The sequence below is a fragment of the Micromys minutus genome (assembly GCF_963924665.1).
Source record: "Micromys minutus genome assembly, chromosome: 9".
Lineage (NCBI taxonomy): Eukaryota > Metazoa > Chordata > Mammalia > Rodentia > Muridae > Micromys > Micromys minutus.
The window spans coordinates 6,268,720-6,290,669 of NC_137978.1; the positions used below are offsets into that span (position 1 = coordinate 6,268,720).

The window sequence follows — 21,950 nt, forward strand, 5'->3', positions numbered from 1 at the left end:
TAAGGACCAACCTGACTAGAAAGAATGTACAACTGAATTATGGACCTAATTATGGCAAAAACATTACCTATTCATATAAGGCACTAGAAATGCCAACTGAGCCAGGGGCGCTACAGTGGATTAAACAGCTGACGGGCTGGCTGGAGAAGGAAATGGAAGTTCCTGTTCCTGGAATCTCCTACACAGGCTCCCCAAGGTTACAGAGGAGGTCAGCAATAGAAAGGGATTGGTCCATTCAATCATACCTCAAACAATCCTCGATCAACAGGGAAGAGTCTTCTTACCACCTGCAGGGCGTGCTCCCGTTCTGTCAAGAATGGCAGCCAACACAGAAGGAAGGAAGCCACGACAGTGAAGGCTATCCTAATGAACAAGGCAAACCTAGGACAAAAGTGGGTGAGCAGTAAGACAGAGAGAAGGGATATGAGCATCATCTAACAGTAACTGCAGATGTAACCGTGCTGTCTACCAATGCTACCAAAATGGTTTAAAATGGGACACTGCTCATAACACAGCTGAAAAGTTCACAACTGGCAAAAGACTCCTTTCTCCAGCCAAGGACCCACCAGTATCCTAATTAGCATTTAGCTTGGATGCCGTTGCTGTAGACTTGAAGGAATACAGCCATAAAGAGAAATGTGGAGTAGGAGTATGTCTAATGAGCAGATAGCATATGACAAGCTCTGCAAACCCGCCCACACGGCCCCAAAGTGCAAGATGACCACTCAGTCCTGTGGTTATGAAGATTTACAAGAATACAGAGCACAAAACAGCTTTCCTCCCATTCACCCATGGCCAGAACATTTATGAGAAACTACCAAAGCCAAAGATCACCTTCCTCTAGATTAAGCAAGCAAATAAATTCTCTGAAATTTTTGAATTCCATGTTTAAAAATTACTTACCCCTTTCCTTTGAGGCCTTTTTTAAAACACTTGCCAAGTAAAAAGCAAAAAAATGGTAGGGAGTGGTAAAGTTCCATCTGTTTATAATTTAGAGCTAAGCAAAATGCCAGTGACCCTAGCAGGTCCCAGTCACAAGATACTCCAAGAACACCCCACAAAGCAAAGCCAAGACTCACAGAGTTATATATGTTCCAATGTCAAGGAAACCAGCTCACTAATTAAGAGACCTATTTCATGTGTGACTTAAAAATAGCATATATGTAAAGTGAAAGTTTGCTTCTAATATGAACTGAGAGTATTAAAGTGATACCGAATGTCTACAAAGAACACATACAAAGCAACCACAAGTACTGCAACCACAAATGCTGTTACACAGCAACTGATGTGTAAGAGTTTTAAAGGTAGAACCACAGCCTTGGTCTGTACGCTACGTCACAATAGTACTATAACAAGGTGCCAAATCTAGAGAATAAAACTATTCTGGTAGCAAGTTTAATTGTGATAGCAAAATTACTGCTGTCCCTGTGCCCAAATTTATACTATGTATCAATCAGATGAAGAGTCAAGGAAAAGGGGACGGAAGAGAAAGAAAAATTTAATTAGAATTTCAAAATCTGTCTAAGAAGACAAATGGAGTACAGACAATGGTAATGTTCTATAAAGCACAAAACAGAAAGCAAACATGCAGAAAAGGGACATTTAAAAAAAAACTAACAACTGTCTAATAAGATCAGAAAGAGACAGCAAGAAAGTTATCAAGGAAATCAAAGAATATGAGCTTTAAAAAAAGAAAATGAATGAATCCACACAGTGTCCAAAACAACCAGAAAATACAGCTCCCTGTGCCTAAGAGAATCACTGCATTTTTAGAGCCCACATGGTAAGTAAGAGAATAGGTAGGACCCGTGTGATGGATCAGTGGATTAAAGGCCTGCTACCAAACCTGATGACCTTCATTGATCCCAAGAATCCACAGGGTAAAAGGAGAGAACCAACTCCTGCAATCGCTCCCTGATCTCCACATGCACACAACCACACATAAACACAAAACAAATGAATAAAAAAAGTAATTATAATACTAGCAATAAATACCTTGTTCAGCATCTCCAAAGAATTATTAAAAGTTTTTTACAAATCCTAGCTAATTCACAAACCAAGCACACCTTGAGTTACTGTTACCCCAACTTAAAAATAAGGGAACAGGACCGGAGAGATGGCTCAATGGTTACAATCCCTAATTGTTCTTCTAGAGGATCTGGGTTCAATTCCTAGTACCCATATGGTAGCTCACAACTGTCTGTGACTTCGGTTCCAGGGGATCTGTCACTTTTACACAGACACACATGCAAACAAAACACCAATGCACATGAAACAAAAATAAATAACTTATTTTTAAAAATGGAAAATATGCTGGGTGTGTTGGTACACATTTTGATTATCAGGACTGGAGAGGCAAAAGCTGGTGCATCTCTGAGAGAGTTGAGGCCAATCTGGTCTACACAACAAGTTTTAAGATAGCCAGAGCCACACAGAGAGACCTTGTCTCAAAACAAAACAAAACAAAAATAAATGAATAAAATTAAAAATAAGGAAAAGAATAATCATATAAAAAGCATCCCCACAAAAATTACACAACTCAAAAGCCTTAAGATTTAATCCACACCGGACTTTTTTCAACCCTTTCTAGAGAGTGAAATGAGTTTTATGAGTGGGTATACTACCATATACAGCAACGGCCAATGGTAATGCTGTACGCAGCGAGTGTAGATCGCGATATGTAACTGGGTTCCTGTCTCATTTAATAAAGGATACTGAAAATGTCCGTAGTCGATAAGAATTAGACCTGGATACAGCAATATGCATAAGGCACTAGCAATCTGTGGAGAAACGGGGAGGAAAGACTGTTACTGCGGAGGAGTGAGGAGGGGCATGCAGCCAGCAGGGAAAGACGTTCATCTTCCTGAGACACTGGACCTCCTTAATCCCACGTTCCACTTCCCGATCACCTACTACGACAGTGAAGCCTTCAAGGAGGCAATGGAAAATGTAAACAGTGAAGTTACTGGAAGGAACTGCGTCTGTTTGTTTGTCGACTCTCGAGATGTAGCACTGGCTGCCTTAGAACTCACTATGTAGGTCAGGCTATCCTCCGGCTCACAAGGGATGCCTCTGCCTCTGCCTCCCACAGTGCTGGAGTTAAATATGCCCTCAACACCGTACCACAGAGACAGTTTTAATCTAGTGACTGGCTATGTAGCCAGTCAATGTAAAATTCTCAAGGAAGGAGACAATCATTACTGCGGACAGACGCACAAACTCTCCAAAATGCCTTTTAGTTGAGACCTTTCACAAGCTAGCTCAAAATTCTGATGTGTGAGCTGAGCAGTAAGTGCAGCGACGCTTGGGCCAAGGCACAGCAGTTCCTAAGTTCACTAAGCTGTTACTACTAGGGAGTGCTTTATTACCGGGAGTTACACGGTTGTTTTTAAACATTCATTGTCTTACCTACTCCTCAAGGTCAATCCTTAGTAGGCTAGTGATAACACACAGTGAGAGATGAAATGTCAGGCGGGGTGAGCAGTTACCTTTTTCTTCGGTGAGATGTCCTTTAAGCAGTAACAATACAAAAGCACCGCAGGTGTGTAAATGAGCAAATCAGCAGCGAGAACTGAAACACAAGCAGAGGGTTCATCAGCTCCGCAGCCCGCCGCCTCCTTCCTCCCACAGACAGTGGCAGTGACGGCATCAAATGAACACCGTTTCACCCAGCAGCATGGAGCCTGGGGCTTCATAATGAGTTCCAGACCATTAGCCAGTAAAACAGCAAAACCCATCTCAAAAAACAAACAAAAAACTTGAGAGGCCTGGTAAGGAAGAAAATGGTAATACACACCAGGTAGAGGGGTGTGTGTGTGTGTGTGTGTGTGTGTGTGTGTGTGTGTGTGTGTGTCTATGTTCAAGCATGGGATGGGATGGGAAGGGGTAACGGAACAGGGACAAAATAAAAAGAAAAAAACCGTCCTTTTAGAACAAAGGACAACAGTGCTATCCAAAAGGCCCGCTATCCCGATACAGGACAGAAATGTTTAGTGCCTAGCACTCTCTTTAGGGCTGTCCTAAACCTTGGAAATGCAGATACTACTTTGGATTCTATGAACCACGGGGATAAATATGCAGTAAAAAAAAAAGGGTTAATGGACTGAAAGACAATGTGAAAAGGACAGACAGACAGACACAGGTCACCTCCTGGGCCTGAGAGTCTATAACAGGTGACCACACCGTGTACCTGACTAATTAACAACAAAAGGTGTGAGCCAGAATAAAGTCCTAGTGATGTAATGCTTTTACAGAAATCAAAGCTTATTACTTTGTCTCCCGGAGAAGCACACACCAGTGCTCAGGAAACACTGTTGGTGGGAATACAGCCCAGTGGCAGGGGCTTTGTGTAGTCCCCAGCACCACTCTATGAGAGGAGGGTGTCTTGGTGGACTGTTTAACGTAAAGGCACACAGTGTGTGAAGGAGCCGGGACTGTGGCACGAAGGCACCACCAGAGACAGGTACCGCTTCGGTTCTTACTGCCTGACTTATGACAACTTCCCTCCTCACACAATTGCTCCTTGAGAGTTTCCTCAGCTGCCAATAAAGGTAAGAATATTCATCTCAATTGATTTGTCATAGGATCAAGTGATATAATAATGAAATACCCAAATATACTCTTTTATTCTTGGTTTAAAGGTTACATAGACTTTTAGTCTACAGCATTTACATATACATATGCATAACTATGAATTTCAAATCCATTAGAACAGCTGGGCAGGGTGGCCCATGACTTTAATCTCAGCACTCAGGAGGCAGAGGCAGGTGGACTTCGGTGGGTTCAAGGCCAGTCTGGTCTACATAGTACATTCTAGAACAGTTAGAACTAAGAATAACACTTCTTTCAATTGAGTACTTTTATCAATTTACCCAAATTGTTATTAAAAATTGCAATTTTGAGGCAGTACTAACTGCTGTTTTACCTGTGGTACGCATGAAGAGCTTGTGTGCGTGACTCTCATATCCGCGTGATGTGTGGAGAGCAACCCAGTCTGGGTTTATAAACTTGGCCCTGCAAACAGAACCACATACACATGCGCTTTATTCCTCTCAGGGTTAGTACTTAGGACGTCTGAGAACAGGACTAAGAAGTGCCTGTTGCTGATAACACGATCAGAACTGAAACTTTATCCCTCGAATTTAACCACGGAAAGGTCACTGAGAATGTGCCACAGTAGTTCATCTGCCAGTGCACGCAGGTAATGTGCAGATGTCTGAGCCTCACCATCCTAGCATAAAAAACACTCACATCACATCTCATTATTAAAAACATTCTCTTCAGGTACCATAACAACGCCTTTAATAAACATATTCATCATGAATTTTATGTAAAACTCAGCCATTATTATTGGCAAATGAAACTTCTCAACCATAGGTGATACTCAATACTACAAAGTGTAACTAGCCATCATGAACTTTAGGTACTTCACTTTCAACACATAAAAAGTTACTTTATAAAGCATAAAACAGCAAAAAGTTGAAATAATAAATCATGACAAAGTGAAGAAGTTCCTCAAATTTTTGCTGACACACTTCAAGTCTTAGAGAACTATACTACAGAGGTGAATGGGGTCCTCACCAAAACAGAAGTCCTCATCTATAAACTACTTCATTTATAAAAAGAGGGGCGGGAGCACCAGTCGTAAGTCACTGACTTGTACGTTCAGGCCATTTGGGCCAACAGTTCTCATTTATTTGGCTACTCCAGAAAAATGGAGGCTGTGTTATACTGACACAGCGTGGAGCTAGTGTGCACTTGGTAACATCTCTACTCCAAAACAAACGTAAGCCCTGCATTCTGTCTGTGTACACAAGCTACAGGACTGTTCAAATCCTGAAAGTGGTTCTTAAGCTTGTAAATGACTTACTTACAGACAATAACTGTTTAATAAGTCAGATCACACAGCGAATTAAAAAGAACTCACACATATGCACATAAGAGGCTGTGGTAGGCCGTAAGAGGAGGGTAGTCCAGTCCCCAGTACTGTAAATTGTTATCACTACTGTTGAAATACCTGGAAAATAAAAGACACCACTATCAATATTCGAGACGTAGTTTAACATCTTAAGGCATATAATTAAGATTACACTTAATGGTTTAATAATTAAGACATTAATAATTACCCTACGACATCAAATACAAACAGGGCTGCCCCAGGTAGACTTTAGCAAATCAATTATACTCATACAAAATATATGCAATAAGACAATGTGTCTGGTACTGTACCAATTTAGAAAAACAGCATTTTTGATGCATAATCTTAAAAAAATTGAAGGCTAGTTTCAAAGAACTCATGAAGATACAGCTATGGAAAGAGGCTTCGTGGGTAAGCAGGCCTGATCAAGACTTTAAAAATCATCAGCTAATATGTAGCTCAGCCCTGCTACATAGAAGAGTCTGTGAACCAGTGGGGAAACCTGGTCTAAAGTCCATAAAGGTGCTTTGTTCCCCCAGTTAAAGATGTGAAGGAATTATTAAAAAACAAAGACACTGTGCCTCTAGAGGAAAATTTCTTAGTTGTGTCCTTTGTAGCTAAGCAACTTCTTCCATCCACTTTACTCTCAGCCACAGGAACAATTTTTCATAATGCGGACCATAATGGTTTGAATGTATGGCCCAGGGAATGGTATTATTTGGAGTGTAGCCTTAGAGTAGGTATTCCTCTGTGAGCATAGGCTTTAAGATCATCTTCCTAGCTGCTTGGAAGCTAGTCTTTTCCAGTTTGCCTTCCGATAAAGATGTAGAACTCTCAGCTCCTGCTGCCTGCCTGGATGCTGCCATGTTCCTGCCTTGATAATGGACTGCACCTCTGAACCTGTAAGCCAGCCCCAATTAAATGTTGTTTTTATAAGAGTTGCCTTGGTCATGGTGTCTGTTCATAGCAGTAAAACCCAAACTAAGGCAGAAGTTGGTACTGGGAGTGGGATGCTTTCGTTTGTAAGTATGAAGATTTGGGGACTTTGGATTTGGAAAGCAGAGGAATACTTTAAATGGGGCTTAATGGGCTATCCTAGTAGGAATATGGAAGACTTTGTTACTGAGAGTGATCTGAATTGTGTGAACCTGACCTAAGAGGTTTCAGTGGAGAATCTCAATATGTGGCCTCGAAACTGTTTTTGTGGTATTTTGGTGAAGAATGTGGCTATTTTTTGCCCTTGTTTGAAAAGTCTACCTAAGGCTAAGTCTACCTTGTTTGAAAAGTCTGAAGAGACTCAGATTAATTGCATTGACAAAGGAAGTCTCAGAAACACCCATCATAGACTTTGTTCTCTGGTTAAGTCTCAAAGAGCATTTTAAACAAGTGTAGCAAGTTGAGAAAGAAAAAAAAATAAAATATATGGTTTGAGAGCTAAAGGGGAACCAGGGAGTAAAATGGAGCTGAACCCTATGTTCAAAACATTAAATGGGATTAAGGAAATAATGACCTTGCGGCAAGATCCCACCCAGCTAAGTTTAGGACAAGGCATGGTAGTACAAGCCTTTAATCCTAGGAGGCAAAGACAAGGAGATTTCTGAATTCAAGGCCAGCCTAGAACAGAGCAAGTTCTAGGTAAAGAAAAACTTAAATCCAGGTTTGGTGGACCACACCTTTAATCCCAGTGTTTAGGAGACAGGCATGCAGATCTGAGTTCAATGTCAGTCTACAGAGCAAGTTCCAGGACAGCCCAGCTCAGGCAGTGGAGGAGTTGAGAAACAGAAGGCTAGTAATAATGTACAAAACAGGGGGCCATGTTCCAGCTCCAGCAAGCAGAACTCAGCAGCTTTGGCCACATGGCTCTGGCCTGAGAGTCCAGAACAGAAGGGACCACAGGGACAATAGATGCTGGTCAGCTGGAGCTAAGGAATTAGTGGTGATTAAGAAAAGACCAGCTTCACTAAGGTGAAATCTTCTGGGAAGTGTTTCCTGAGAGCACAAAAAACTGTGGTCCAGAGATGGCCAAGGCTGTACCTCATGCTGCAGCTGTACTTGGTAATGTGTAAGAATCACGCGGGTGGTACTGGTTTTGAAGGCATGAAGGGGTCATGGAGAGCAGCTGAGGCTTGGCACTGTGAGAGGCCATAGACGGCCATTGGTGAAAGTGCAGCCTCAGTTGCAGGTGAAGCCCCAGGACTGAAGGGGTCATGCAAAGGATCTGAGGCTTGGCACCATGAAGAGAGCCTATGAGAGGCTATTGGTGAAGCCTTGTTGCAGTGTAGAGCCCAGTGTAGTGGAGATGCCAGTGCCATGGGCTGACCTCCGAAATCAGCAGCAGCAGTGGAGTGGACCAACCTGAGCTAAACAACTGAGGTAGACGTGTAAAGCTGTCAGGTGGCCACCTGGCAAAACCTCAGCACTCAGCAGTAGTTCCAAGTCACCATCAGCCACCAAACTACTGCGATGGATACAGCAATGGGAGAACAATGATTTCAAGATTGCATTTTGGCCAGAACAGCTTGATTTGGTGTCTAGCTTATAAAGAAACGGCTGCTTCTCGTTTACTTTAGATTCACTATGGTTGACAAAAGAGGTGCTGAGATGACAGTAAGCTGTAGACTCACACATCAGGAGTCAGGTCCCAGGCACACGGCCTGAAATCCCCGCTCCTCAGGATGGTAAGACAACAGAATTACCATTGAGGCCAGCCTGGAACACAAGGTGGGGCTATCCAAGGAGAAAGGAGAGAGAAGTGTGAAAGCAGAGTGGTGGACCCTGTCTGGCGGGTGCAGCGGTTTGTAAGAGAGGCTCCCAGAGGCTCATACAGTCCACCGTTCAGTCGTCAGGAGAGGAACGGAAAGGGTTAGAAGGTTGTTGGGAGTGTGTCACCGACGTGGGCTTGTCGGTTCCAAAAGCCCACACCAGGCCTGGTTCTCTCTTGGCCTGTGTCAGAATGCAGCTCTCAGCTACTGCTCCATCTTCTCTCACACGTGGGTCCTAAATCTTAATTTTCATATATATGGAGGTCAAGGAACTAGAAAGGGAGCATGAAAGGAGAAAAGACCTTAAGGGGCAAGAAGAGGAGAAGAAGTAATGGGGGAGGGGCTCAACGGTAAGTGCAGCTCCAGGAGAGGACCAGGGTTGATTCCCAGTACTGGTGTCGAGAGGCTCACAACCACCTCTAACTCCAGCTCCAGGGATCCGATCCTCTGCACTCAGTCGTGCCCAGGCCCACACACAGACGCACAGAAAGACTGAATTCCTTCCAGAAGGAAAGGGCTGTGGAACATGGAAGGCAGGAAAGCAGAGGCTCTTGGCTGGGGGCCCGGTGGGAGGGAAAGGGGGAGAGGTGACGGCTGTGAGAACAGGCACGTGTGAGATGCCTTAATAAAGCCCTTGCTGACCAATGAAAGACACAGACGGTCACTTCCATTCTGCAAGTGATAAGACTACAAGAGACAGAGAATAGGCAAAAGTCAGAGCAACAGTGACCAGAGCTGGAATCTGACCTCTGACCCACAATCACTGAGATGCACTAATGAAGCTAAGGCTGATGACCACTGTTCTAGTGGTTGAGAATAATAATTTCTATGGTGTTATGAGTTCTACAAAGCAGACCATACAAACCCCACCAGGAAACTACTGACCGCTAGAGCGGCCTCTTCTTCACACCATAGAAAGAATCACAGAAATAGGATCATGTGAGAGGAGACAAATGGATACTCCTCCCTTCCAGAGATGGTCACTGGGTCGTAGCGCGCTAGGACCCACGCTAGATGCAGTGCACTCAGAGAGGGCCAAAAGGACAGAAGTAAAATTTTCAGTTGAAAACAGATTCAAATCTTATCAGCCCCACACATACAGCCAGTTACTGTTGCCAAGGCCTTTGTTTCCACCCTGAGTTGATGTCACAGTAAGCCTTAGAGAAAACAATTACAGATAAGGAAACAGCAAATGACTGTCTGCTCATGATGCTGTTTTTAGCTTCCATCCATCCAGAGGGGTTTCTGAGATAGAGTGTTCGCGCATCGCGTTGTGGTGTAGGGCTTGGCAAGATGTTTCCAGAGGTAAACGTGCTTGTACGGAGCCTGACAACCTGAACGTGAGTCCTGGAACCTGTGGAAATGTGGAAGGAGACCAACTCCACAGAGCTGTCCTCCGACCACCACAGGCACACTGTGACAAGAATGCACGCCCATATCATCACACATGATAACAATAAACACAACTTAAAGATGTTTAAAAATTAGAAGATCTCGGTTAATAGCAAAACCTAGCCAACTGGGTATGTATATGGGTAATTTTCAGGACTGTGAAACTTCAAAGATGAGGTCTAATATGCAAGAGATAAAGAAAGTAGTGTTTTTCTTTTAAACACCATCATATAATCTATATGAACTACAAACCAAGCCAAAATTACCCATACCATTGTTTGACTGGTAAATTAAGGGTAATTTCTTGCCAGTGTCTCTGAGCTTCATAATCACCAAACATAGGCGGTTTTCCAGCACCTAGAATGAAAAAGAAAAATAATGAACTCTTAGCATAGTGTGTGGGATTTCTTTTTCCTTATAAAAATGTCCTATATTACAGGGACAACTGGAACTAGGGAAGGAATGCAGGAGTTACCCAGGTCAGAGATGAGGCCTGAATCTAGTACTGCAAGTCACTGAGTGACCCCATGATGAGCAAGTTCCGTACCCTCCTGAAGCTCGCGAGCCGCAGTCTCCTCAGAGCACCCAGTACAGAGCCTAGCAGAGCGGACAGGGAAGCAGGACCACTGTAGCACAGCTCTGGATCAGCAGTTCAGAGTATGCATGACTGGGTGTTTGTTTTGTTTCCTTCAAATTTAATCTCAGCACTGGGGAGGCAGAAGCTAGAGGATCTTTAAGAATTCAAAGCCAGCCTGGTCAGAAATACATAGTCAGACTCAGTAATAAACAAACAAACATTCGCCCATTGTGTGTGTGTGTGTGCAAGTGTGAGTGTGAGTGTGTGTGTGTGTGTGCAAGTGTGAGTATCTGTAATGTGTAGAAATCAGAAGATGACTGTTATGAGGTGGGTATCTCCTGCCACCTTATGGGATCCAGAGATGAAACCCAAGTTGTCCAGCATGCATGCAAGCACCACTACCCAATGATTCATCCTTCCAACCACCATGTTTACTTTTACTTCATGAGAAAACCTGCCACCAACACTCTGGTCTGAATATGAAATGTCCCCTAGAGGTTCATGTCTGAGCACTTGGTCCACAGCCCGAGGTGCTGCTTTGAAAGGATGTGGAACCTTTCAGGGTACAGAGGAGAGGAAGTGGGCCAATGGGGCGGGACCTTGAGGCTTGCTGGCCACGCCCTACTCCAGGCCTCTCTTCCCACTGGGGATTCAATGTGAGCGGCTTTTACCCATTGTGAACACAGTGCCTTCCCCACAGTGACTTGCCAGACCCTCAGACTAGAGGGCAGATAAACCCTTCTGTGTAGTTTCATGTCAGGCATTTGGTCACAGCAGTAAGAAAATAACACTGTGAATACTTCAAAAAGGCATAATAAATCAACTACAGACATCTGCCTCTACAGACTGAAAATAAAACCTAAGCTTGAATACAGATGTAAAAACAGGCTATGTATTGATGAGGGCCAGACTACTAGCAAATGATTTATATAGAAATCAAAGGCCAGTGAGATATCTCAGCAGCTAAAGGAATCTGCTACCAAACCATACACGGTAGAAGTGAGAACCAGTTACTAAGTTACTAAGTCCTTCACATACCAAACATGGCACACACAATAAATAAGTAAATAGATTTAAGAAAAAGCTTGTGATTTGTTATCTTCAAAGTTATAAATGGATAATAACAAAACTTTAATAACTAACAGGTATGTCTAGTGCTAAATACAATGATCCCATGAACTAGTGGCAGTGTCCCCTGATTTAAGAGTGGAAAGAGGAAGTGGTCACATAAGCAGTAAAAGCATGTTCTGGGTCTCGACCCAAAACGTGAGACTAGATCATGTTTTCTTTTTAAATCGTTTTAAGAGTGCATCCTGAATGGTTTCTTTTGTGCAACGGTGCTTTGCTTCAATGTATGTCAGTGTAGGGGCGTCAGATCCCCTGGAACTAGTTACAGACGGTTGTGAGCTGCCATGTGGGTGCTGGGAACTGAATCTGGGCCTCTGGCAGAGAAGCCTATGCTCTTAACTGCTGAGCCATCTCCCGAACCCCTAAAAATCCATTGCTAACTCCTATCCTATGATGCCAACGTAAATGACAGACCTCCATCTAGCAAACGGTAAATACCTATTTAACAAGCAGGGACCACTGAAATGTGAGAAGGCCCAAAAAAGTACAAGAGTCACAGGCTTTTATGTCAACGAATAAGGTAGAAATGAAAACAGTCATATATACTTCTAACCCAGTCAAAAGGCATTTCACACTGAGTAACGATAAACCCTGCTCACTGAAATCTAACCCAGATTTACTAAAGGTGTTTGCATTTGTTGGCCAGAGTCTACCAATGCTAGAATTTCTAAGGAGACAGTCTGTAATTATTGGAAAAGCAGAGTAACAGTTCTATCCACTATCTATATACATGTGTGTAGACATGTACGTGAGGCCCAAGAAATGACCCACGGTACTAACATACTTGTACATATGAAACTGCCCTGTCTCTCAAAATGTCTCACTCATCTTTGTCTCCTCAGGATACTTTTACCTCGTGGCTCTCAATGGCACCTGGCAGATGCCCAGTGACTGCTGACACAGCGCAGTCGCTGGCGTAGGTAGTGTGACTCAGCAAGGTTTTTAATTACTGTTCAGCATCCACTTGCGATCCATTAACTGTGCCACAGTTTGAATATAAAGCCCAGGTACTGGCTCCTGCCCCCAAACACCTTTACTGTGTGGCACTGTGAAACGTCTGTTCACAGTTCACTCTCTATTCCACATACAGCTTCTATCAGTTCACGCATGCTGCCTTCAAGAATCGCCTCAGAGGACCAGGGCGAGGACTCTGCAGATAAAGTGCCTGCCACTGAATCCTGCGGGTCTGAATTCCATCCCTGGATCCCATATAACAAGCTGAATGTGTATCTCTAAAGCAAGGGGGGAGGTAGAGAGAAACAGGGAGAGCAGCCCTGCCTTCATGAGGGAGTTTGGAAGAACACACCCTGTCAAGCTATCCTCACACCCGCACTCACACCCACACACTAAGTTCTTTAATCATGTATCTTAGTGATAGAATACACCTAGCATGTGCAAGGTTCAATCCCTAACATCCCCCCCCACACACACACAAAGGCTGAGTTGAATGTAAGATAAGAACCACTTCAGAAGTTCAGAATGAATGGGGCAAGGATGACAGCGTACCCCTTTATTCCTCAAAAGCAGAGGTAGGCAGATCTCTGTGACTTTGAGACCAACCTGGTCTACTTCAGGTCAGCCAGGGCTACACAGTGAGACCCTGTCTTGAGACAAATTAGGCACAGCGGTGCAGGTTTTAATCCCAGTACTCAAGAGAGGCAGAGAGATCAGAACTTCATGGCCATTCATGGCAACACAGGCTAGACTAGTCCAGCCTAGGCTACACAAGCCTTGTCTCAAAGTACAAAATCATTTCAAATCCTAACTCCCCCATGAGCTTTCCTTACAAACTAAAATATAAATGTTAGTTAGTGACTTCCCATGATATGTATATTTTCCACAACATGTTTGTCATATGGCTATACTACTTTCTAATAAAGAGTCAAATATGAATTTTAATTACTGGAAACAGAAAAAAACTTGTTCTCTATAAATCAAAGTAAGCATCATGTTATGCATACACTAATCTTAAAATGTATTCAATCAAATGCAACAGGAGGAGAAAAATAATTTCTTCTAATAATTTCTTAAGGAAAAGGAATTCTTCAGCAAGTATGTGCGTGTTTTACATGTGTTATGTGTGTATGAATGTAATTCCGTGCATACAACCACTGCATATATAGTTTCTTTGGGAAGACAATAGGATGGTTTCTTTTTCTTTTTCAATGCCACTAAGATAATAAATTCAGAAAACATTTTGATAATTCCCTAGACCTGAAGGGGAAAAGTCAAGCTGTCTAGATTTCCTGAAACCACCCTAGAAATCGTGCAGTAGGTGTGGAAGAATTTATTACTGCTCTCTGACAAACAGAAGAATGGATAACGACTCTCTTCAGGGTTAGAAAACAAGTTTTTATCCAGAGTCTGACCTACTTCAATAAATTCAGCTGACACCGGCTATGAAATTAGTACTTTAGTTTTTAAAACTGCTAAAGTGCCCTCAAAGCAACGCAGAAGGACAGCCCAACTGAGCCTGTGGGAGCTTCACTCAGAAGGGCGAAAGGACTCCTTCCACAGTGATTAAGTCTGCAAACGCACTCACACGAGCACGAGAACCACGTAATGACCAACATGCACTTACAGGATCCCAGTACTGCTGCATTCCCGGGAAAATGGGATGAAGTGGCAATAAAAATGTTTACTTTATTAAATGCTAACATTCCAAATCATGTTTAAATATAAATAAGCCATCTGTCAACAACGCATACTTTACAGTAAGCTTTAAACTTTCTAAGAGAAGAGTTGAATGCATTTTTTTAATGAATTTCATCTCTCTTGTTTCTGGTAAGAACGTACAACCTTTCACAAACAGGAGTGGTTAAGCCAAATAAAATCAACCAATTAAATCTCATGCTGACATGGTTTTTAATAAATGGAAAATTGCAAGAGCTGATTTTTTTAATGATTTTTTTTTTTTTTTAGCTACCAATATGATTTGGGGTCGGAGTCAGGGGAGAGAACAAATTCAAATGTTGTTAGACTACGTTGGGCAGATTGCAAGAGGCAATGTAAACCTCTGTGAGAAATGACAAGCCAGTACTAAATAAAAACCTGCCTATGCCCCAAAGCTTACTTAATACAACCTATAATATTCAGTATCGTAGTTCTGTAAAAAATCGAGACTAAAAACAAAAGGGAGATAAGTTTTAGAAGAAATTCAATTACAGTAATGTATTTAAGTAGCTTCCTAAATGATGTACGCCATTTCAGAGGAAGACTAATTCAGGAAAACTACAGAAAGCTGACCTGAATTTCTATACTTTAGTGTAACAGGATTTGGACATGCTACCCAAAGTATAGCCCATGGTACAGCGCAGACATCAATCTGCAGGAATCAGAGAAACAGCAGGCACAGCCTCTCTGACCTATCCCTAAAGCAGGTCATAAGACCATCAAATACGGCTCTGGTAAAGTCTGTCTCCTTCTGCTGAGCCTTTGGGTACACACCAGCATACCTAGCTCATATGGCATCAGGAATTGAGCCTGTCTACTCTACCAGACCTAGAGCAAAACTCTCAGGTTTCAGGGTTTCTTTGATTCCACATCTCCTTGAGAAGCTGCTAAGTTCTGTTGTCATAGTTAGGGAACTATGAGACTTACATGGCTCCTACACAACTCCTCTGTTGTTTGTTCACCTGGTGGTTCATGTGAACGTCATAGCAAGCTCCACGAAACAATACTTGTAATAAACTAGGTAAGCATGCTGTGTCCCTGTACATAGAAAATCCCATTTCCTCTCCTCACCCAAGTTCTAGGATGCTTCTAGAACTAGCTCTTAAAACAAATATTATCTTATGTCCTTTCTGCCCTCACAATTAGTTTGGCTGTCAGTCTGACTCATTTGTCTCAAAACACACACACACACACACACACACACACTGTATTCTTCCATCCTTCTTGCTTTGTTTCATGTTTTCTTGCACCAGAATGTTCTTCTCACCCATTTTCTGCCTAGTAAAATTTCTAGTGTTCCAAATCAAGTCACTCATATAAACTAGGCTGGCCCTGAACTCACTAGATAGCCAAAGTGGGCCCTGAATTCCTGACCTTCTGCTTCTACCTCCTGAGTTCTAGGATTACAGGTGTGTAACCACACCTGGACAAATTTGGAGTTAAATAATCTACTGTGATGATCAACAGAGGTAAGGCATAGGGCTGGAGAGATGGCTCAGTGGTTAGAGCACTGGCTGCTCTTGCAGAGGTCCTGAGTTCAGATCCCAGAACCACATGGTGGTTCACAGCCATCTGTAACGGGATCTGACGCCCCCTTCTGGTGTCTGAAGTGAGAAACAGTGTGCTCTCATACACAACGAAAGAGAGGTGAGACATGACCGTGTGCTGACTCTGCTCCTACATGAAGAGAGCACAATTGATACTTATTATTTCAATTAACCCCTCAATTAACCCGCTGAAATATTTACTGACAACACTCCTGCCTTGTATAAAAGCTCAGAGAAGTTAAATAACTCCCCCAAGATGAGGCAACAGGTAAAGTAACTAAGATTTGAGCCCCTGTTTTACTGCACAACATTCGAGCGTTTGAAGCTTTTTCAAAAGTACAAATTTATCTGAGGGGCAGGGGTGAGAGAAAAGTTGCTGGCACACTCAACATCCATGTTTCATGTATGGGGCTACCATGACTCAGCAGCTGTACCATCACAACATGTAGGTCCTCCTCTTTCTCAGAGGCCTCAGAGCAGACTCACACAAGTGCTGACTGGAATCAAGTGATCACATTTGAACCCTGTTGTCATTTAATAGTTGTCTTGGTTTTTTTGTTCTTTTAATTGTTTTATATGTACAGATGTTTTGCCTGCATGCATATCTGTGTACCACATGTGCATGCCACCTACGGAGGCCAGAAGAGGATGCTGCACCCTCTGGAAATGGAGCCACATTCAGTTAGTAGCACCAAGTGGGTGCCAAGCAAGCCTAGACAGCTTGAGCCATCTCACCAGCCCACTTTGCTTTTTATCCCAAATTATGTTCAGATTAGTGCTGGTGAATGATCAGTGTGGGCTAAGAGATGTCCAGTATCATCACCCTCACTCCTGAGGACTGCACATCTGGACCCTCCCCATCACCCTCACTCCTCAGGACTGCACATCTGGACCCTCCCCATCACCCTCACTCCTGAGGACTGCACATCTGGACCCTCCCCATCACCCTCACTCCTGAGGACTGCACAGCTGGACCCTCCCCATCACCCTCACTCCTCAGGAATGCACATCTGGACCCTCCCCATCACCCTCACTCCTCAGGAATGCACATCTGGACCCTCCCCATCACCCTCACTCCTGAGGACTGCACATCTGGACCCTCCCCATCACCCTCACTCCTGAGGACTGCACAGCTGGACCCTCCCCATCACCCTCACTCCTCAGGAATGCACATCTGGACCCTCCCCATCACCCTCACTCCTGAGGACTGCACATCTGGACCCTCCCCATCACCCTCACTCCTGAGGACTGCACATCTGGACCCTCCCCATCACCCTCACTCCTCACGACTGAACATCTGGAGCCTCTCCATCCTCAGCGTCTCTGTTAAACACCAAGGAGTCCAGCGGTAGTCATCAGTAAATGCTCAGCATGCAACCGCCTTGCTCTATTCTGTCTCTTTACCTCTGACCTTTTTCCTACCACTTTTTTATTACCAGAAAATTCTACAACTAGATTGCCTAGATAAATGTAAAACCAACTCCAGCCATTTCCAAAAGTGGCTGTGCTGAGCTCCACCTTGGTTCTTTTCCCTCCCAAACCTACTTCTCCACGGAAACACACAATCTTTTTCATTTTTCCCTCCATTTTTATTCCTTTTGAAAACGTTTTTAAATCTTAATTAATTTTTTAGTGTTTAAGGTCACTCTAACACTACATATTGGTAACTGTATTCTCTTGTTCCCTCAAACCCTCAAGTCAGACATCTCATCTCAAGTCCACTCTGGTGAGCTTCTGTTACCCTTGTACTCAAACATAACTAAATTATCACATCTTACTTACAATGACTGATTATCTATGTGAAATTGAATTCTATGACATCAATATTCACTTTATATTTCCAGCATCCGGCACAAAGCATCAAACACATACCTGCAGAACTGAATCTGACCCCATCCCCCGTAGGACCAACCTCCAACCTCCATCCACTGTAGTCCGCTCTACTGTTTCCTTTCTCAACCTAGTAACCTGCCTCTCCACCACAAACTCCGAGACCATCTTCAAGGACTAGCAAAAGACACAATCACATCTCAGCTTGTCATATTCCAAGCCAGAGTACATTTTTGTCTTCCAGTATGGCACAGTATAAAAGTGTAAGCACCTCTTACACTTTTTCATTAAAATTAGACACGTATATTTCCTTAATCCTAACAATAAAAACTCAAATTCTATTCAGTCAAACAGCAGAAGCGAAAGAAAGCGGGGTGGAGGACTGTTACCAATCTCTGCAACAGGAACAGAGGAGTACCTGAGTAGGAGCTGAGAGACACCGTCCACCGCACCGTGAGTCCCAGTAAGACCACGACTGTCACCCAGGACCAGCCCTCCATGACTCTTCAAACCCAGGTGGAAAACAAGGCCAGGCTGCAATGCTCCCTCCACAGTCAGTCACTTGTCTCCTTCTTCAAAGCAATGTCACCGTCCCTGCAGTTAGGAGCTTGAGAGGATTTTAAATGGTACTTTGGTTCAAAACAATGAAAACTTGATTATGTCTTTGAGGCTAGGGAGAAAACAGAAAGAACCAAGATTTAACTCAGCACAGCACTCCGACAAAGAACACATGAGCACTCGGAAATGTGGGAGGTTTTGGAGGAGTGGATTAGGAGAGCCACACAGGGCTCCTTCCCCCCAGGATGGAGACATACACTGCAAACCAGATCTGTAAAGCACGGTGCAATGTGTCTAAAGGTAAGACAGACAAAGGCTTGCGGTTTTATTTTGTTTTGTTTTAAAGGCAGGTTTTTGGGAAGCTGCTCTCAGGTGGGTGAATTCACTGGCTCCAAGAATCAAAACCAGGGAAGTCACCATGGGGAAAGGGGAGGACGGGGAAGAGGAGGGAGAGAGAAGAGAGAAAGTGGCACAACAGAGGGGGCTCAGTTCTGGGCTATAACCTACAAAACCAAATAACATTTTTCTCCTAAGGTTGGCTATGGTTATGGTTATATGGTTATATGGTTATAGCAACAAAAAGCAAACTCTGAGAGTGATAACAACTAGGTTAAATGAATTGCCATCTGTTCCAGATAATCTGATTTTCTAGGTACTTCTTCAGGAAATTTTTAAAGTCTTTTGATAAGCTGAATTATCAGCATCATGAACTTACAAACGCTAGAATGCTTAATCTGTACCATGCTGACCCAACACAAAAGCTCAGTGATGAAAGACCAGCCACATGACAGATGAGACACTCAAGTCTAGAAAGTTCTCTGTAGCAACCATGGAGTAAATCTAACTTAGAACTGACAAGAATTTATACACTCGAAGACATTCAAAGCACTGTACTTAAATATGGGGGCAGAAATAAAGTGTGTGCTCACTGGCAAGAAGACAACGGATGACTGACATTCGTCAGTTTTGAGTGGACCTGTGAATGATGGCCCATTTAACAGACGTGATGATTATTAGCAAGAAAACGTGATAGGAGTGTAGTCCAGTGGTAGGTCCTGGGTTCAATACCCAACATCAGTAAGGAGAAAAACACTGAGGAACTGTCTGTGAAAATGGGAGCTGTCCAAACACAATGGGCTTCTCATGAAGGATGCTGCTCTTTAAGTTCAAACAGAAACTGGCTACTTGATGGTAATATTTTAGATGTGGAGACAGGATCTCACTATGTTGCCTAGATTAGGCACCAACCTGGAATCCTCCTGCCTCAGATTCCTAAACACCAGGATTACAAGTATGTACTTACAGGAATCTTTAAGATTTATGTTTTAATTATGTGTGTGTTTGTGTGTGGTGTATGCATATGTCCACGAGAGTGCAGTTGTCCTCAGAGACTACAGGCCGCAGATTGTCTGGAGCTAGAGTTTTAGGCAGGTTCTGGGAATCAAACTCCAGTTCTCTACACTCTTAACTGTTGAGCCTCCCACAGCCTCCCACCAAATATTTTTAAGAATCAGAATAAATAAATGACTAATTTTTAAATTTTAGTCAGTGTCTTCCTGCTACTAAGACATGTTGACACTTTTACAGAGCCTCTCTGAAGAACTAGGCCCTCTTACAGCAATCACCAATCAAGAAAATGCAGTCAGGGATACTGGTGCACACCTTTGATCCCAGCATTTTCCAGGCAGAGGCAGGCAAGACCTAAGTTCAAAGTCAACCTGGTCTACAAATCGAGTTCCAGGACAATCATGGCTACATAGAAAAACCCTGTCCTGAAAAACTATATTTTAAAAAACAAAGAAAAGCCCCACAGACTTGCCAACAAGCCAGTCTGGTGGGTGCATTTTTTTTTTTATCAAAGTTCTCTTCAATTAAAGTTTCTGACTCTAGTTGTTGATTTGATAGTAAACTAGCCAGCACACCTATATGGTGCTACAAATTTTTTTTAATTTTTTTTTTACCTAAGGGGGTGGGGGAAGGGTTAATGAGGAGGGGGGATTCTCTGGAGAGGTCTTGTGAGATGCAATGAATATTGTTATTTGAACTGAGAAAGAGTAAAATGTATTCACTGGGTGATTAATGAGCAACAATCTCTGGTGGTCATGTACAATATGGTTCTGCAAGCGTGTATTCCAACAAAATAGCTTAGGAGGAAATGCCATTCACCTGTTATTCAGAACAAGATTGCTACAGGAGCAAAGATCATCTTTAGTCATTTCAATGTCCTTCTATCCTTAGAGCACATCTGGCAGAAAGCAGGGATCTACCTGAATTGGGGGGCGGGGGAAAGATGGACAAATGAAGGCAGGAGAAGGGGGAAGGGATACTACATTTTTGGGAATCCTATGTGGTTATTCATTGAAACACAGAGTCTCGGGGTCTCACCGTGTTGCGCTGGCTAGTCTAGAACTCTCTAATGTAGAACAGGCCGGCCTGGAAATCCGAGATCTGCCTGCCTCTGCCTCTCAGTGACACCATGAATGACCGGCTATTTCTCCCCCTTAAACTGCGACTGCTGTGCCACCTGCAAGAGCAGCTCAGCAACTTTCTCAGGCCACGCACTGGTAGCAGGCACATCCCGACAAGGGGCCAGCCCGCCAAGTCCCAGCTGATTCTTTTTCCTGCTAAGGTGCCCTCGGGACATCCGCCTCCTGGCTCAGGAGGAACAGACCCGCAGCACGGCCGGGACAGGGTCGCCGCAGCCACTCCGGCCCGGCCGCGTCACCACTGCTGGATGGCCGCACACCGGAGGTCCAGGGGATGGGCGAGACCTCCCGGCAAGCCCCCGGGGTCACCGGCTCGAGCCGGCTGCTGGGACCTCCCCACGCCTGCCGCCTCCAGACCTCGGCAACCCCAGGCTCTTACCAGCCTCTGGTCTCCGGAATTGGCGCCCGCAGAGAACCAGAGAAAGCGCCTGCGCACTCACAGCCCGAAGAGCACGCGCGCTCCCGGCGGCCGTCACGGGAGCGAGCCCGTAAAGCGAGGGGGCAGGGTGATGGGCGGAGTCATCGTGGAGGGGCGGGACGGGGAGATGGGGCTGCCACGTTTCGGGAGGCGGGATGCAAGCCCTGGAATTCGAGAATTCGAGAAGCCTGGCGGCCGGGGTTAGGTCAGGGGCAGGTGGAAAGCCCCTTGCTCCTCTTTCCCGGGACCGCGGCCAAAGCTCGAGCGGCTGCTTAGCCCACGGATTCCTGTGAGGGGCGGCTCCTATGCATTTCGCAGTGGCGAGCCCTTCGCCAGTCCTCATCCTGGGCATCACGTCTCCCTCCTGGGCCAGTGTCCTCCAGCAGCCCCCAAGCCAGCCTACTTTCTTAGAGCTAAGCAAAGACTACTTGCCTGGTAACGCTGGGAAGTTGCTTCTATTGAAAAACCGTTTCTAGAGCCTCTGGGTTAAGCCTATGAGCAGCCCTGGCCACACGTGGTGACAACGTCCCCTCTAGGGAGGCTGAAGCAAGAGAGGTCAGCCTGAGCAACATAGCAAGACCCTGACTCCGACCCGCCAAAAAAACAAACAGCTCTGTCCCAGAATAGACACTGCATGCCCCATCAGGCAACTTGAACCACCC

At 44.2% G+C, this 21,950-nt stretch overlaps 1 protein-coding gene across 1 annotated transcript in view; it reads right to left on the reverse strand.

Moving 5' to 3' along the window:
* Positions 1-21,310, reverse strand: part of ALG6 (ALG6 alpha-1,3-glucosyltransferase) — a 39,540-nt gene extending 18,230 nt beyond the window's left edge. Inside the window, exons 1-9 of the mRNA XM_080920593.1 lie at positions 21,250-21,310; positions 18,245-18,496; positions 10,344-10,428; positions 5,927-6,016; positions 4,925-5,013; positions 3,489-3,571; positions 2,716-2,780; positions 904-1,089; positions 246-381 (exon numbers count right to left, since the gene is read on the reverse strand). Of these exons, the coding sequence (XP_080776719.1) occupies positions 246-381; positions 904-1,089; positions 2,716-2,780; positions 3,489-3,571; positions 4,925-5,013; positions 5,927-6,016; positions 10,344-10,428; positions 18,245-18,326 (816 nt within the window). The 5' untranslated portion in view covers positions 18,327-18,496; positions 21,250-21,310. The remainder of the gene's footprint in view (positions 1-245; positions 382-903; positions 1,090-2,715; positions 2,781-3,488; positions 3,572-4,924; positions 5,014-5,926; positions 6,017-10,343; positions 10,429-18,244; positions 18,497-21,249) is intronic.
* Between the last annotated feature and the right edge of the window lie 640 nt (positions 21,311-21,950).